At 40.9% G+C, this 17922-nt stretch overlaps 1 protein-coding gene across 1 annotated transcript; it reads right to left on the bottom strand.

Annotated features, from left to right (window-relative positions):
• Positions 1 to 777: 777 nt before the first annotated feature.
• nbr1b (NBR1 autophagy cargo receptor b) lies at positions 778 to 16646 on the bottom strand. The gene is made up of 22 exons (XM_060891866.1): positions 16400 to 16646; positions 15334 to 15396; positions 15233 to 15251; positions 15106 to 15128; positions 14741 to 14917; positions 14243 to 14320; positions 12431 to 12627; positions 12213 to 12338; positions 11449 to 11652; positions 11091 to 11250; positions 10181 to 10264; positions 9451 to 9636; positions 8152 to 8283; positions 7846 to 7921; positions 6696 to 6812; positions 5476 to 5634; positions 5225 to 5383; positions 4393 to 4789; positions 4207 to 4304; positions 3822 to 3891; positions 3629 to 3725; positions 778 to 3543 (listed from the first exon to the last, which is right to left on the bottom strand). The coding sequence occupies exons 1-22, from the start codon at positions 16499 to 16501 to the stop codon at positions 3370 to 3372; spliced, it is 2898 nt and encodes a 965-aa protein (XP_060747849.1). The 5' UTR covers positions 16502 to 16646; the 3' UTR covers positions 778 to 3369.
• Positions 16647 to 17922: the final 1276 nt, after the last annotated feature.

The raw sequence follows: 17922 nt of genomic DNA, 5'->3' as shown, positions 1-17922 counted from the left end.
TGACGTTAGCCTCTGCCGTTACTACTGCCTTGGGTTCTAGGTGTTGAACGTCGTATTCCGATTGAAACAGAGCTAAACCTTTCACGATACAACACACAGTACTACAAAAACACATTTGTATTACCATAGTATTACTCATTGTGTTCATTTATTGATAAAAATATACCCTGGACCAGCCGCCCCAGCAGGTTCCGCCATAGTAGTTGCCTGTGTTACGTATATATGTGAGGGGCGGAGCTATCAAAACAGGGGTGACACCCATTTGGGTTAGGGCCGTGTTTGTTTTGGTGATTTCAAATGTCAACATTGGCTTTCAAACATTGTGCACCGCACCTTTAATGTTTAATGTAAAGAAATAAAGGAGACGAAAGTAACTGCACATGTTGGTGTTTGCGTGTGGCAATGATGTTTTTGTGAATTTAACCAGTTTAACTTTATTAATGAATAATGCATCCAAGTGAACCAACATTTCAAGGGGAATTTTATCCACGCAATTTTTACATTAAAGAACAGGGGCATAGAAGCCTTTATTATCACCACATATACATTACAGCACAGTGGGATTCTTTTCTTCACATACCCCAACTGAGGAGGTTGGGGTCAGAGTGCAGGGGCAGCTTGGTTGTGCTGGGCCTTGAACCCTGAACCTCCGAACAACAACCCAGAGCCTTAACCAATTGAGCCACTGCTGCCCATTAAACATTTGTAATGAATCTTAGAAGCTGAATACTTCAGAATTTGCAGGATAAATAAAGCTGCACATTAAAGAATAAGTCCGATTTCTTTATGACTGTTTATTATAGACAGAATCATACATCGTGTGTGTTACATAAAGATCATGAGTCGATTCACGGCACCGGATTTCTGCTCGTCACGGTGCGAAAAGAAAACGCTTCCATTCTAATAAATAAAGGTTTTAAAGCACACGTCAAGTCCAGGGTTTTTTGGTCAAGTTTACTTTTCCCCCCCTAAAGTCTTCTAAAAGCACCGGAGGAAGAAACAAATGAAGGAATTACAGGATGTTCACAGGATAAAAATGAAACCTAATAATTACAGCAAGTTAAAAGCAAGTGTACACTCTGTGTACTTGATAACCATGAAACTAAATGTCTTTACACTCATTCTGACGAGCTGCAGAAGTAATTAACACATCGTTAATGCGGATTTTCAGATTCACACTAAAGAAATTTCCCCTAAGGTGCAATTTTTCGAATTTACACAGGAAACAATTATCAAAATATAGATTGTTTCAATGGTGCTTTCTTCTTCTTCTTTTTCTTCTTCACTACAAGCATTTCTACAATGTTAACATCCAGTGTCGATAATTCATGATTGCCACTCGAGTTGTTAATCTTTTTTTTGTATATATATATATTAATTCTATAATACACACATACACACGGGCGCGCACACACACACACAGTATTTATTGTACCTTAGTTTTAGGCTTGACTCAAGAATTTTTAAAGAAACACATTTAAATTACATCATCATCATCATCGTTATACTTTAATGAAAATGGAATACGTTTTTAGACTAGAACAAGTTCTGATTGATGATCAGTAAACACAACTGATCTTCAAGTGCATTTTAAATCAAACAACAAAAACATCATCATCATCATGAGGCATCAATACTAACACTCATTCACCCAAATCAGTAAGTCATAAATAACACTCGTGAAACTACGTGACATGACGCTAGGGTGCGCGTTGACATTAATAAACAGTCTGAGCTTAATATCGGCGATCTGGATGCGTTTTAGTGCTTTTTTACAGCTACAAAGGAGGAACTACAGACAAGTCCTGTGATTAAAATCCTCTTAAACATTAAACATGGAGTTCATCGATAGCAGCGAACAAAGGCTAGGTGAAAGGAAATGAAATAAAAAGATTAAAAAAAAAAAGGAATGAAGACTTTTACTTACAGCTGTAGAGAAGTGAAAGAACTCCTCCACCCAAGCTAAATGCTAACTAATGTAGCTAGCTAATTCATAACACTTTTTTTAAATTGAAAATCAACTCACTGTCCTAATAAGGAACCAGTCTAGGAGCCTAAGTGCAAAGACGCGCACAAACAGACACGCGCGGATGGACGCGTGGACACGCACTTATAACAAACTCAAACTAGTAGATCCCGAGAAAAATAAACCATGACAGATTAATACGAAAATATAAGTAGTGATGACCAGAAACATGCACTCGTAGTGGAAAAAAGCTGCATCAATGCATCCCAAAAAAAAAACAAGAGAGTGTATATTACATTCCTCAACTTAAGTCATGCGGCGAAGTCATGCGGCGAAGTCGTGTGGCAAAGTCGTGTGGCAAAGTCGTGTGGCAAAGTCGTGTGGCAAAGTCGTGTGGCAAAGTCGTGTGGGAAAGTCGTGTGGCAAAGTCGTGTGGCAAAGTTGTGCGGTAAAGTCATGTGGTAAAGTCTGTGCCCTTCGAGAGTTAAAGCCACATTTCACACACAGACGTAAGAATCTATTCCACATCGAACTCCATGCTGTCTGTCTGTCTGTCTGTCTGTCCACATTTCACACGCAAAAAGCTAGAAGCACAAACACTACAACTATTTATATAGAGCCTAAAAGTCAGTAGTAACACGGTCAGCAGTTTCTCTGGGAAACGTTTCACTTTCATGCGTTGTCCGGATTAAAGTGCAGGATTCTGCATTAACGTTTCCTTTGGATAAAATAACTACAGTCACGAACTGGCAGAAGTCTGAGGACACCGAGCTTTGTCTCGGGGAAATTCGGAATATGTATTTAATCCCATATTTTTCCTGATATTCCGTTTGTTTTAAATTATTTTATTTTCTCTAGACATTTTACTTCATTACTTCTACATTTCCCTGTATTTTTAAGTTTTAAAATTATTTTTATTATTATCATTATCATCATCATTATTATTATTATTATTATTATTATTATTATTATTATTATTTTAATCAGATAAAATTATTATTAAACAGATTATTTTGGATTAAACCCCGGACCCTTTTGAAAATTGTTCCTGACTTTTTTACAAGGTTGAAAAGTCACTAAAAGCTGGTGGAATGTGATGATAAACAAAATATTAGTTCAAATAAAATCTGGTCTCTAGCCGGGAATCGTGTCTCTATCAAGGTGTCCAAAAACCTTTGCCTCGATGTTCTAACAAACAAAAGCTCATAACGACACGAACTTAATCGCTGCTCATAGAATCACTCTGAAAAACTTGTCTCGTTAGTTCTCTAATCGGGATTTGATCCTCGTTTCCCTAGAAATGGTCCATAGGAACACTTAAGACTGGACCACAGTCACTCTCACACACACACACACACACACAGAAGGAGAGACGAGGAAGCAGACTGTGCGAGTGTGATGCATCAGTAGCGGTTGGTGTACCAGTCATTGTCCTGCATGTGCACGAGTTCATTTACGACATCCAGGAGATTCGGGCCGTGTTTTTGCAGCAGCCGCTGATTCAGCGCCCGATCGGCGAAGCCCATCTCCACCAGGACGGCCATCATGGCATCTTGTGTTGCTGCTTCTTCAGGAAGCTACGGACAAAACGAGCTGAGTCACTTAAACACAGACGAGGTTCACACATACATCAGTAAGAGAGTTAGAGTTAAACACACCCACCTGCTCGGGTCCGGACTGTCCGGTGAACAGAGCTTTATACGCCGAGGCTGCGACGGACAACGCGCCCTTCACCAGACCTCCTGTTATACTGTTAGCTCTGAACAGGACACAACATACACACCATCATCAGTACATCACTCAGGTTCGCTCGTTTAACAGGATACAGACGAAGCACGGACGATCTGTATCTTACTTGAGCTCCTGGATCTCAGAGTCAGCGGCCGTACAGGAGCTCGGCGTGTCCGAGGGACTGGACACAGAGTCTACAGCAGGAACCGCAGCGGACACGAAAAATATAATATTTAACACGAACACGTCTGGAACTTCTAGAGACGGCACATTATAACGATCTGATGTTTGCTATTATTGAAGCTTCAGATCAAGCCAAGAAATCCAAATCAAGTGAACAATGAACAAACAAACAATGAAATCAAATAAAAAATAAAAGAAGGATGAAAAATAGGAAAGGGGAAATAAATAGAACACAAAAGTCTAAAGTCAGTGTGTGTTTTGGTCTGTGTGTGTGTGTAGGGGTTGAGTGTAGGTGTACGAGTGTGTGTGCAGATGTGCATGTATACCATGATCTTCTGGCTCCGCCCCCTCTTTGGCCCCAGGCTGATTTAGCTCCTCCTCCTGTGGCGTCTCTGCTGCTTCAAGCTTCTCCTCTGTCTCCGATCTGCAGACAAATGCAGCGGGAGTCACGTCTCAGGTCTCACCTACAGCTTCAAATGTTCTGAGCGGAAAAGCTCCTAGAAGACACTCACCTGGACCTGACTGAAGGTCTCGGCGCTGCTACGATCACAGGGGTGAGCGGCACCGAGTCCAGAGTCTGAGACACACACAGCATGTCGTTAGCGTCTGCGCTAACGCGCTCCAGGCTCTCGTCTCCCTGCTGAGACACGGCCGAGCTGTACATGGACTCCCCCAGGGGACGCGTGGTGTCGAAACAGTCCGGCAGGATGATGATATAATCCTCAGAGGAGGCGGACGACGTCCTGCTGCGACCCTCTTTACCTTCTTCTGCATCTCTCGCCTTCTTTTTCTCCTTCTCCATCTTATTCTTCTTCCTCCTCTCCTCAGACTCCTCTTCCTCCTCAAAGCGCTCGGCTCCAGCAGCCGGATCCATAACAATGCGCTCGATGTCCGACTCGTTCCCTTCATCTAAACAAACGACAAGATGTAAAGAGTTACTCATCCAGCGGAGTAATGCGAAAAGAAAGAAAAGAAAAGAAGAAAAAAACTGAATGAACAAAGATGAAACAATAATAAAATAAAATATGCAAAATAAAGTGTTAAAAGTTAAAAGAGTCAAGAAAATGGAGGGTTGGAGGAAAAAGTCGAAAAAAATAAAGAGGACAAAATGAGCAACAGATACCAAACAGAAACAAAAGCAAAACACAAAAGTAAATGAAAACAAAAGAAATAAAAATCTAAAAGGAGCATCAGAGAAATAAAATGACGTGAAGACAAAAAAATAACAAAAGTAAAATAAAACTAAAAAGATTAAACAGATCATTTTATTTCTTTATATTTTAATTTCCTGATGTCAATAATTCATGGTGTGAATAAACACGTGTCATGACGTCACTCGAGTACCTGCAGCGACGTGTTCAGTAGGAATGGAGACGAGAGGAGAAGGTTCCAGAAGATCCTGGGGCTCGGATTTGGGTGAGAGAGGAACGTCGGCGCTTTCGGACATTCTGTTCATCTTCCTCTCACAGAGAGACACGGAGCCCTGCGGTGCTGGACGCAACACTGACACACACACACGCGCGCACACACACATACACTTACTTTCATGGGTTTAATTAGAAAACAAGAAAAAAGCTGATGCCCCGTGTCCTCACCTGTGCTTGTGACTCTCCCATGCAGGATGCCGCGATCCAACACGCCCCCCAGAGTGAGGGAACGAATCACAGACTCACTCACAAACTGACGGCCAATCACATCCTCCTCTCCTTTCTCCTGGGCGGGAACTCCTTCTAACTCAGGAGTCTGAGCAACGGCTGAAAACACAAAAGCAGACACACACAGACACACACACAGACAGACACACACACACAGACACAGACAGACAGACACACACACAGACAGACAGACACACACACACACAGACAGACACACACACACACAGACAGACAGACAGACAGACACACACACAGACAGACAGACACACACACAGACAGACAGACACACACACACACAGACAGACAGACACACACACAGACAGACAGACACACACACACACAGACACACACACACAGACAGACACACAGACACAGACAGACGGACACACAGACAGACACACACACACACACACAAACAGACACACACACACACACACAGACAGACACACACACACACAGACAGACACACACACACACAGACAGACACACACACACACAGACAGACACACACACAGACAGACACACACACAGACAGACACACACACAGACAGACACACACACAGACAGACACACACACAGACAGACACACACACAGACACACACACAGACAGACACACACACAGACAGACACACACACAGACAGACACACACACAGACAGACACACACACAGACAGACACACACACAGACAGACACACACACAGACAGACACACACACAGACAGACACACACACAGACAGACACACACACAGACAGACACACACACACACACAGACAGACATACACACAGACAGACACACACACAGACAGACAGACACACACAGACAGACACACACAGACAGACACACACAGACAGACACACACAGACACACACAGACACACATTTAAAGAAAAATATCAAATACTGAAAGATGAAAGAAAATCAACAAACGAAAAGAAATGACAAGACGGATGATGGAGAAAGAGGTGAAAAGTTTTCCAGATAAAGTACTGAAAATGGGGAGAAACTATAGAAAGAAAAAGAAAACAAAAGAAATGCAAACTTTTTCTAATAAACAAAGAAGAAAATCAACTAAACATAAAGAAGAAAGAAAGGACTGAATATAGGACAAAAGTGGAAAAAAGTAAAAGGTAAAAGAGAGAAAGTGAGTTTTATTTTACCCAGAATGCTCGTGACTGCTTGTGTTTCCCCCCCAGCTTCTTCCTGATGGAGTCCTGGGGAAGTTTTATCCTGCAGCAGTGCATCATGGGGCAGAGGAGAAATACATGGGGTGATATCTGCACAAACACACACACACACACACGAAACTGAACATTCAATACAAATCACTATATTTCTGTAGAACGATTTACAACACAGTAACACAATAATAACACAGTAACATAATAACACAATAACACACTCCAGACTGTGATGTTACACAAAAATAAACACATCTCAAAAGGAAGTATTTTATATAACAGTTTGGTCTGCAGTGTGTGATTTATCATCAGTGTCGATGTGTCAGAAAAAACACAGTTAAAGAGTTTACTTGTCGACGGCGTTACAGGCGACGGCGTTACAGGCAAAACTGTTACAGGCGACTGCGTTACAGGCAAAACTGTTACAGGCGACGGCGTTACAGGCAAAACTGTTACAGGCAAAACTGTTACAGGCGACGGCGTTACAGGCAAAACTGTTACAGGCGACGGCGTTACAGGCAAAACTGTTACAGGCGACGGCGTTACAGGCAAAACTGTTACAGGCGACGGCGTTACAGGCAAAATTGTTACAGGCAAAATCGTTACAGGCGACAGCGTTACAGGCAAAGGCGTTACAGGCGACGGCGTTACAGGCAAAATTGTTACAGGCGACGGTGTTACAGGAAAATTGTTACAGGCGACAGTGTTACAGGCAAATTTGTTACAGGCAAAATTGTTACAGGCAACGGCGTTACAGGCGAAGGCATTACAGGCAAAATTGTTACAGGCGACGGCGTTACAGGCAAAATTGTTACAGGTAACGGCGTTACAGGCAAAATTGTTACAGGCAAAATTGTTACAGGCGACGGTGTTACAGACAAAATTGTTACAGGCAAAATTGTTACAGGCGACGGTGTTACAGACAAAATTGTTACAGGCGACGGCGTTACAGGGGAAGGCGTTACAGGCAAAACTGTTACAGGCGACGGTGTTACAGGCGACGGCGTTACAGGAAAATTGTTACAGGCGACGGCGTTACAGACAAAATTGTTACAGGCGACGGCGCTACAGGCAAAATTGTTACAGACGACGGTGTTACAGGCAAAATTGTTACAGACGACAGCGTTACCTGCGGGAGTGTTGTTGGGAACGCTCTCCAGCTCCTGCACTATGTTAATGTCCAGAAGCTCAAATGACAGCAAGTCCTAATAAACAATCAAAAAAATAAATAAACAAAAATATTTGTACCAATATTGAAGTATTTATAATAAAAAATAGTTTAGATGAAAGACTGCAATGATTCAGACAAAAAGAAAATTATATAAAGGCAAAGGAGCAGGAATTAAAATCCCAAAAAAGTTCCAAGAAAACAATGAAGCAAAAAAAGAAATGAAAAAGCAGTAAATGAAAGAGAAGTGATGTGATCAGATGTTACCTGAGCGGTCAGCAGATCCACAGACGGAATGTAAAATTCCTGATCACAGTCCTGGTCCACGGTGATGAGCAGCGGCTCCCGAGACACTGTGCGGTTTTTCTCCTCCCTCTCTAGAGTCCGAGCCGATTTCTCCTACAGAGGGACAGAACGAGGAAACATCAGATCACATCCTCCAGGATTGAGGGATCAAACAAACTCCAGGTTTCAGAACCACACACATTTTAGGCCTAAAAAAAATAATAATATAAGCTTTTTTTATGTATTTAATTTGCTGTAATAATCAGAGAGAAAATCTGGATGGATTTTTTAGTATCTGGAGATTTCACAAGCACTGATTGGTGTTTAATATTTAAAATATAATTAACATTTACAACACATTTCTTACTGTGTGTTTAACATTTTATTTTCAAACTTGAGAAACACTTTTTATTTATTAAGAAATATTGAGGAATTCAGACTCACTGTGACTTTAACCAACACTGTGTTAATACAGTTTAGAATTCAGACTCACTGTGACTTTAACCAACACTGTGTTAATACAGTTTAGAATTCAGACTCAGCGTGTCTAACCAAAACTGTGTTAATACAGTTTAGAATTCAGACTCAGCGTGTCTAACCAACACTGTGTTAATACAGTTTAGAATTCAGACTCACTGTGACTTTAACCAACACTGTGTTAATACAGTTTAGAATTCAGACTCAACATGTCTAACCAACACTGTGTTAATACAGTTTAGAATTCAGACTCAGCATGTCTAACCAACACTGTGTTAATACAGTTTAGAATTTAGACTCAGTGTGTCTAACCAACACTGTGTTAATACAGTTTAGAATTCAGACTCACTGTGACTTTAACCAACACTGTGTTAATACAGTTTAGAATTCAGACTCAGCATGTCTAACCAACACTGTGTTAATACAGTTTAGAATTCAGACTCACTGTGACTTTAACCAACATTTCATTATTAAAACAGAATGAATGAATTCGAATCGTTTGATTAAGAGCCATATTCTCAGAGCAGATCTCAACCCCAGTCCTGTTTATAAAACACACAACTTCCTTCATTTAAGTTCAATCATTAAAATCTGCATTCTATTCTATACCAGCACAAAGTTTTGGCACCCTCCTCTCTACAGACTCCTCATTGTGACGCTGTATCTACACACTGTCCCGTAACCAGGGATAAAATAATAATAAACAAACACATTAAAATTCATTCTAATGAGAGCCGATGTACTGTTGTGTGGGTTGAGATTAAGTGACATGAAATATGGCGGCATGTTGGTGAAGGATCTGACCTGAGGAGTGACGCATGGAGACACCAGCAGGCCGTCAGCTGAGATGGCAGTCGGAGCTTCTGGGTCCACGACGATGCTGCACCAGACCCGCGGGCCGAACTGCTCTCCTCCGTGAGCCAGACGCCAATGTGAGGTGTAGGTGCCCTCCAGGGTGGGTGCACACAGGGCCACGCTGACTAATCCCACCTAACACACACACACACACAGTCAGTATTACATCACCACTCCTCTTCTACTCTCCCATTCCATCTCTCCATTCATTCATTCATTCATCTTCTACCGCTTATCCGAACTACCTCGGGTCACGGGGAGCCTGTGCCTATCTCAGGCGTCATCGGGCATCAAGGCAGGATACACCCTGGACGGAGTGCCAACCCATCACAGGGCACACACACACACACACACACACACACACACACACACATTCACTCACGCAATCACACACTAGGGACAATTTTCCAGAGATGCCAATCAACCTACCATGCATGTCTTTGGACTGGGGGAGGAAACCGGAGTACCCGGAGGAAACCCCCGAGGCACGGGGAGAACATGCAAACTCCACACACACAAGGTGGAGGCGGGAATCGAACCCCGACCCTGGAGGTGTGAGGCGAACGTGCTAACCACTAAGCCACCGTGCCCCCTCTCCATCTCTCCAATTTAATCTAATTAAATAATGCAGATTTAGATCCCAGACGTTTACGATACGATACACTGATACGATACCCACCTGACCAGGCTGCAGTGTGGGCACAGACACCTCCCTCCACCTCTCCCCCGAACCCACGGCCAGATTCCCCCACATGAACTTCAACTACAAAAGAAAAGCAGGAAGAGAGTTTTATTTGTATATTTTACAAAAACAGCACAAGAGAAAAGATCTCATTTTTTTCTCCATTTATAATTCTGTTTAATGCCGCGTAACATCCAGGACGTGATCGTTCCTGTTCTCACTTATGTACTGCATCACTTAGAGCCCCTACAAACAGCTCACCGCCACCTACTTACGTTAACAAGAGCAAACAAACGTGTAAGAAAAATAAAACCGAGAATCTGTTACAGCTTTACAGCTGACTGTTATAAAGAACTCACACTGGAGACTCCATCCGTAAATATTAAACCGACATCTTAAAAAAACCTCGACTTCAACGTCAAGTGCGAGCGTTTTAAATCTGTTTAAGTAAAGCCTCTGCGTGAGAACGATCTGTTACCATAGAAACGACAAAGTTTAACATTTTTGTATAACGATACGTTTATTCGTACATCAGCTCACAACCACAAAGCGACCAGAGATCGTTCATTTTCATCGAGACTGCTGACTTCTGCTGACCCAAGCGACAGCGAGCTGGATGTGGGCGTGTCCAGAGACACAACAAAGTTTAACTTTATGCAAATACGGCGCGATCGATTTCGGTGACCAACGAGAGTGAAGACATACATCGTCTCTTCTGATATGATGAGATAAACGCTGCTGAATTTTACACGCAAAAGGCCAAATCTCCCTCCAGAACGTTTCATTTCATCAGGAAGAAAACTGATTTGTTGGAAGCTAGTTGCTCCGCCCACTGATATTACTATGGCAACCGTAGTGGCGACTTCATAGTAACGTCTTAACTCGAGTGTGTGTGCGCGTTACTTACTTTAGTGTCTGCGTTCCAGCACATTGTGCCGCTGTTCTTCATCTTCCAGTATTTAATGAATTTGGTCCCAGGCCTCAGGCGCGATCCGTCTGGCAGATTCTCATCCAGCAGCAGCGCCGTCATCGCAGGAACAGCTAGAGGACACGGACGCTTCGGACGCCTGAGGACACGGAAACACAACAACAAGGTCAAGCGCCGACCTCCGTACACTGTGTCACAGTACAGTTCTGTAATCAGATATTATAATGTATGTATCTAACAAGGTGCACTCTGGGATGTCAGTGTGTGGCTCACACTAATTAGATTAGATTGTTACGCTTCTATAATCAGACATTATGAATCATGCAGCTACACGCACTCGGGGCTGTTGGCCTGCGTGCCTCTCGGTTGCAGAAGCACAGGGGAGGAGTTTCCGTCTCCCACACAGCCCCACTGCAGACTCCTCCTCTCCATCCTGAGCTGCTTCCTGATCTCCTTCACCTCCGCCTTCAGCTGTCGCTTCTCCGCCTTCAAACGCTGTTTCTCGGCCTTGCGGAAGCTTCGGTCTCCTCGTCTGTAGAACCTAAAAATAGATTTACAGGAAATAAAACAGAGGTGAATTGATGCGTTACTGCTTTATTAAAGAACAGAAAAGAGCAACATCACACACACACACGCATGCATGCACAGACACACACGCAGACACACACGCAGACACACACGCAGACACACACGCAGACACACACGCAGACACACACGCAGACACACACGCAGACACACACGCAGACACACACGCAGACACACACGCAGACACACACGCAGACACACACGCAGACACACACGCAGACACACACGCAGACACACACAATCACACACACAATCACACACACAATCACACACACACACACGCATGCACATACAATCACACACATGCATGCACATACACACATAGACATACACACATGCATGCACATACACACACACACACACACACACACATGCATGCACATACAATCAGACAGGCACATGCACAGACAGACACACGCACATACAATCACACAGAGACACACACACACATGCACATACACAAACAGACACAAGCACACACACGCACATAGACAAAAGGAGGTAAAGGACACTCACCTGCTCTGATCCGGAGCTGGAGATCCGCGCTCGGGGATGGAGAGAGGTGTTCGAGCTCTCACCAGGTTGTGGCTCGGGTCATGTGAGAAGCTACACGGCTCACACAAGGTGCAGGACGTGCAGACGCTGCGCAAACATAACCACAGCAACACGTACGGTCAGTAAAGAGAACTGCATTCATTCATTCACTACAAGAAGCTTCTCTCCAGCCGTATCACCTGCACTGGTATCCTCCACCGGCCGTCTGTCCTCTGCAGCTGCTGCAGGCCGGAGCCGAGCTCGGAGCACCAGGCAGCGTGGACGAGGAAACCTCAGAGACCTGAGCCTCGGCTCCCAGGGGTTTATGGATGCAGCACTGGCCTGAAAACTCCCTGCAGATCTTCTCCACAGCCTCACGAACCACCTGGTCCTTAAACTGAACACATCGTTTAGCATCATTATTATTATTTATTGCATTTTACAAGCACAGATTTGAGCTCAATCAACCATCAGGATTATGAAAAGTTTACAGACCGTTTTCTTTTGTGCAGAAGAAGATGATGAAGAAGACAAAAAATATATATATCAATAAATAAAGCGTCTGTGATAATACCGTAATCTCACATGTCCACTTTTCAAATGTAAATAAAAAAAAAAATTAGATAACTGATTAAATAGAAATGTAAATAAAAAGGAATTCAATTAAATCTACGTTCTAAGAAATTCGATAAAATATTTAACGCTCACCGTTTCCTGAATGAAAACGATTTTTCTTAGATTACTTTACCGTATCCACAGTAATCTCATGTTTTCAAGAAATAAATCTAGAAAAAAAATCTAAATAATTAATAAAACAAGCTTTCATAAAGAAATCACGCCGAAACTTTCAGATTTCTCTAAATTACAGCCAGTTCTTATAATTTCCAGCTAATAAATAAATAAATAAATAAATAAATAAATAAATAAGATAGATGTTATTAAAATATACATATAAGATTGTTTTTAAAAAGAATGAAATAAAATCAGATTCACTTGTTATTTTGACTTAAAATCAAACGAACGAGTTAAAGGTGAGGTCTCCGTTGTTTGAGAAATGCTTCAGAAAACCGAGTCGGGCCGACAAACAAAACAAAAATCAAAACAAACGTGTAGCCAATGAGCAGAAAGGGGCGTGTCTTGTCAATATGGGCGGAGAGAGTGTTCAGTGCGCATGTGTGACATTAGCAGAAAGCGGTTTTAACATTGACGTGGAGGATAAAAACAAAGAAAGAAAGAGAAGAAAGACTTACGATAAGGTAAGAAGTAGGACGTGTTAATATAGGATCAGCTTTCCAGCACTGGAGAGAACTGAAGGAGCAGGAAGTTGGTCACATATTCACAGATTGGAGTTTCCTGAGTCAATAACTCCTGAGCTAAACGCTGTTACTACACAAATAACACCTCTTTTCTATCGTAGTAATGTAGAGACGCAGCTACAACCGTGTTTTGTGTAGTAACAGTGTTTAGCTCAGGAGTTATTGACTCGGGAAACTCCAATCTGTGAATATGTGACCAACTTTACTTAAGATGCCGAGGCGCTTTTTTCCTTCTCGATAGGTGAGTAACGTTGGTTTTACTTTGTTACACAGAACTAATATATGTCTTTGTCCTTTACATGATTATGCTTGTGTGTCATTTTTGCTTGTTTGTTTATCTGCAATCGTATTGTTCTTCACTTCAGCTATGATAAAGACACATTTCTTTACGTTAGCTGCCTGGGTTACGTATGTAGGTGTGGGCGGAGCTATCGATACAGGGGTGGGACCCGTTTGGGTTAGGGCCGTGTTTGTTTTGGTGATTTTTTATGTCAACATTGGCTTTTAAACAACAGAGACCGCACCTTTAATTATAAAAAAAATTGTTAATAATAAAAAAAAGTCAGAATCTAAATGAAAAAATAGATTAAACTCTGAGCAGGAAAACACGATATAAAAAGGACAAATCTTCCACAAACTATAATTAAACTCCTCTCCTTTTGTGAACAGATCGAGCGGAAGATAAGACCTTCTTACCTTCTCCATGTAGGAGGTGAACCAGGCTGGAGGCGTCTTATCCTCTGCTTTACTGTTCTTCAGCTCATTAAGTGTCACCTTTACAATATTACAAATTACAATGTCAGACATCATCATGTTGCCATGACAGCAGAGGAAATAAATCAGTACAATGCAGCAACATTCACATTATAAAGTCAAAGAGAAACGAACAGAATAAACAGCTTCGGTTTATAAGAACAGAAAACACTGGCTGTGTAAAAGGTTGTGTGTTTGTGTACTGAATTAAAAGAGATCCCGACTGGTTCTGTACAGTCTGTCGTGTGTTAATCCTGACTGACCGAAGACAGAAAACACGCAACTCCTTTACATGTAAAATATACTTCCAATTTTTTGAGGAAAAAACAAAGAAAGAAAAAAGAACCTCTGGGTCTCAGAGATGGTTTCCGTGGAAACGAAGTTTTTTCACATTCTTATTAAACCCTGCTCATGTACATCAGACTGAATGTCTCAACTCACCGCTTGTGCCAGACTCGGGCAGTGCTGCGGAGGTCGGAATCCTTTCTTCGGCTCCGTCAGGCTTCCGGATTTCACCTGGGACAAACCCGGGCCTGGGACGGGACCAGGAACTCGTCCGGTCGTCCCTCTGCTCTCGTACACGTTCATCTGCAGCCTGTTGCCCTGCCGTGCTGCGCTCTGAGGACAGCAACGATACACCTTCAATCAGTTGGACAGTCAATGCCTTACTGAGATAAAAACGAGTCTCGAACGAGACGTAATTAAAATACGTTGAATTTTTAACATCGATCCACATCAGCTGAGAGATTCTGAGACTTTGACAAAACTCTCTTTGCTGTAATAAAAAAGCAGAAATAACGTCGTACCTTCAGAGCCTCCTCATACTCCACTGAACAGAAAAACAAACAGAGACAGTTCAAATGTTCAAAAGATGTCAAATAAATAAATAAATAAATAAACAAATAAGGTGCAAGTGATAAATCTGTCACTTACGCTGGCTGTTGACAGACACCTACAAACAGGCGAGAGAACAACGATGAGAACTGAGTCAATATTACGCACTTGGCAACGGTTCAACATGGTGACACACTCACCTCCTCGTTCTCCTCATCGAAATACGTCAGCTGTAGACTGCACAAGCCGAACGACCTCTTTACCTGCAACGGAAAAATAGCTTTGGACAATCGAGACGCCACAAACCTGTTACACAGGTCTCCAGGAAGAATGTTCATTCTCTCTCTCTCTCTCTCTCTCTCTCTCTCTAAGAGACTATAAAATATCAGAATTAGAATCATTATAATTTATGGGACTATATAATAATTTAAACAACTATATAATATAATTTAAGAGACTATACAAGAGAATATAATTTAATTTAAGAGAATATAATATAATTTAAGGGACTATATAATATAATATAAGAGAATGTAATATATTATATTAAATTCTCTTATATTATATAGTCACTTAAATTATATTATATAGGCTCTTAATTATATTATATATATTATACGTGTCTTATTAAGAGACTATACATATAATATAATTTAATAGCCTATATAATATAATGTAAGATTATTATAATATAATTTAGGGGCTATATAATATAATTTAAGAAAATATAATATAATATACTATAATTTAAGAGAATATAATAAGAGAATATATAATATAATAGTCTGTATATAAAGTGATGAATTTATTTATATAATGTCAGTACATTCACTGTCTTCCTGATGTAACCCGACACCCTGAAATAACCCAAACCGACACGCCCACTTTCATCACGTGACCCGCTTTCCAATTAGCTGAGTCAGGTGTGAGTCAAACATCAGGATTAACGCAATAAAATCGTCCTTCACGGTTATTAATAAGTGATTAATAACGCAAAGCCTTTAAACGTGTCGGAGTAAAAACACGCAGGAGTAAAATGGTGGTGTTTATTGTTGTGCACGTTCCTGATCCTGCCGGATTAAAGCTTTACAGGCCTACAGACACGAAAACACGTCATATCTCGTGCTTACACTGTCCGCTTCACACGCGCACACACGTGCATTTATACGTAGATCTTTAATTTAGATAAAAACAGCTCTGTTGGTTATGCACATAATAAAGCCCTATGTGATAAAGGCTCATCCTCCTCATCCTCCTCATCCTCACCGTGGCCTCCATAGACTCCCAGCTCTTGGTCTCGGACCCCGACAGCAAGAAACTCTTCGTGTTGCCCCGAAAATTCACCTTCAGGTTGATGTACGTGTCCATGGCGGCTTAATACCGGCGTCCGAGCCGCTGCATAGAGGAGCAGAGACGAGGAACAAGGCGTCAAATCAGGCGATTAAATACGACTCGCTTTCGGGAAACGTCTTGTGTGTTTACATCAGAGAGTGTAAACACACCCACATGGTCACGTGACCAGGACACGTCCGGCAATGACGTCATTTAAAGCTGAGACGCGTCTGTCAGTCTGTCACAAAGAGAAATATGTTTATAATAATAATAATAATAATAATAATAATAATAATAATAATAATAATAACAACAATAATAAGAATCAGAATCAGGTTTAATTGCCAAGTGTGTTGATGTTGACACACACAAGGAATTAAGGAATTAAGGAACACACAAGGAACATAAATAACACTATACTATACAATACAGACATAAATAACACTATACTATACAATACAGACATAAATAACACTATACTATACAATACAGACATAAATAACACTATACTATACAATACAGACATAAATAACACTATACTATACAATACAGACATAAATAACACTATACTATACAATACAGACATAAATAACACTATACTATACAATACAGACATAAATAACACTATACTATACAATACAGACATAAATAACACTATACTATACAATACAGACATAAATAACACTATACTATACAATACACACATAAATAACACTATACTATACAATACAGACATAAATAACACTATACTATACAATACAGACATAAATAACACTATACTATACAATACACACATAAATAACACTATACTATACAAGATAATACAGACATAAATAACACTATACTATACAATACAGACATAAATAACACTATACAAGACAATACAGACATAAATAACACTATACTATACAATACAATACAGACATAAATAACACTATACTATACAAGACAATACAGACATAAATAACACTATACTATACAAACTATACAAGGCAAAGCAGACGATGAGATACAATATAGACAATAATAATAATAATAACAACAACAACAACAATAAGAATCAGAATCAGGTTTATTGGCCAAGTGTGTTGATGTTGACACACACAAGGAATTAAGGAATTAAGGAACACACTAGGAACATAAATAACACTATACTATACTATACTTTGAGTTCCAGCCTCAAAGATCCAATCAGTGCAGTCAACAATAACAAAAACAACAATAATAATGATAATAGTAATAATTAATAATAATAATAAGTGTATTGACTGTCGGTACAGAAAATAGCCAAATAAAAGTGTAATCGATATTTTTAGCTATTTATTTGTGTCAAGTGTGTGATAGAGAAGGAAATTTACCATAATGCAAGCTTGTGTGTGTGTTTGTGTGTGTGTTTGTGTATGTTTCTGTGTGTTTGTGTGTGTATGTTTGTGTGTGTGTTTCTGCGTGTGATTGTG

This window comes from Tachysurus vachellii, chromosome 18, assembly GCF_030014155.1.
Source record: "Tachysurus vachellii isolate PV-2020 chromosome 18, HZAU_Pvac_v1, whole genome shotgun sequence".
NCBI classification, from domain to species: Eukaryota; Metazoa; Chordata; class Actinopteri; order Siluriformes; family Bagridae; genus Tachysurus; species Tachysurus vachellii.
Note: the sequence above shows the minus strand (reverse complement) of the source record. Positions and strands in the feature narration are given on the sequence as shown.

Excerpts from the sequence above, each read along its gene's own strand:
- nbr1b (XM_060891866.1), bottom strand. The coding sequence starts at position 16,501 with ATGGACACGTACATCAACCTGAAGGTGAATTTTCGGGGCAACACGAAG. Across the intron at positions 12,339-12,430 it reads GGTGGAGGATACCAGTGCAG|CGTCTGCACGTCCTGCACCT; the intron begins GTGATACGGCTG and ends ATGTTTGCGCAG. Across the intron at positions 11,251-11,448 it reads ACGCAGGCCAACAGCCCCGA|GCGTCCGAAGCGTCCGTGTC; the intron begins GTGCGTGTAGCT and ends CCGTGTCCTCAG.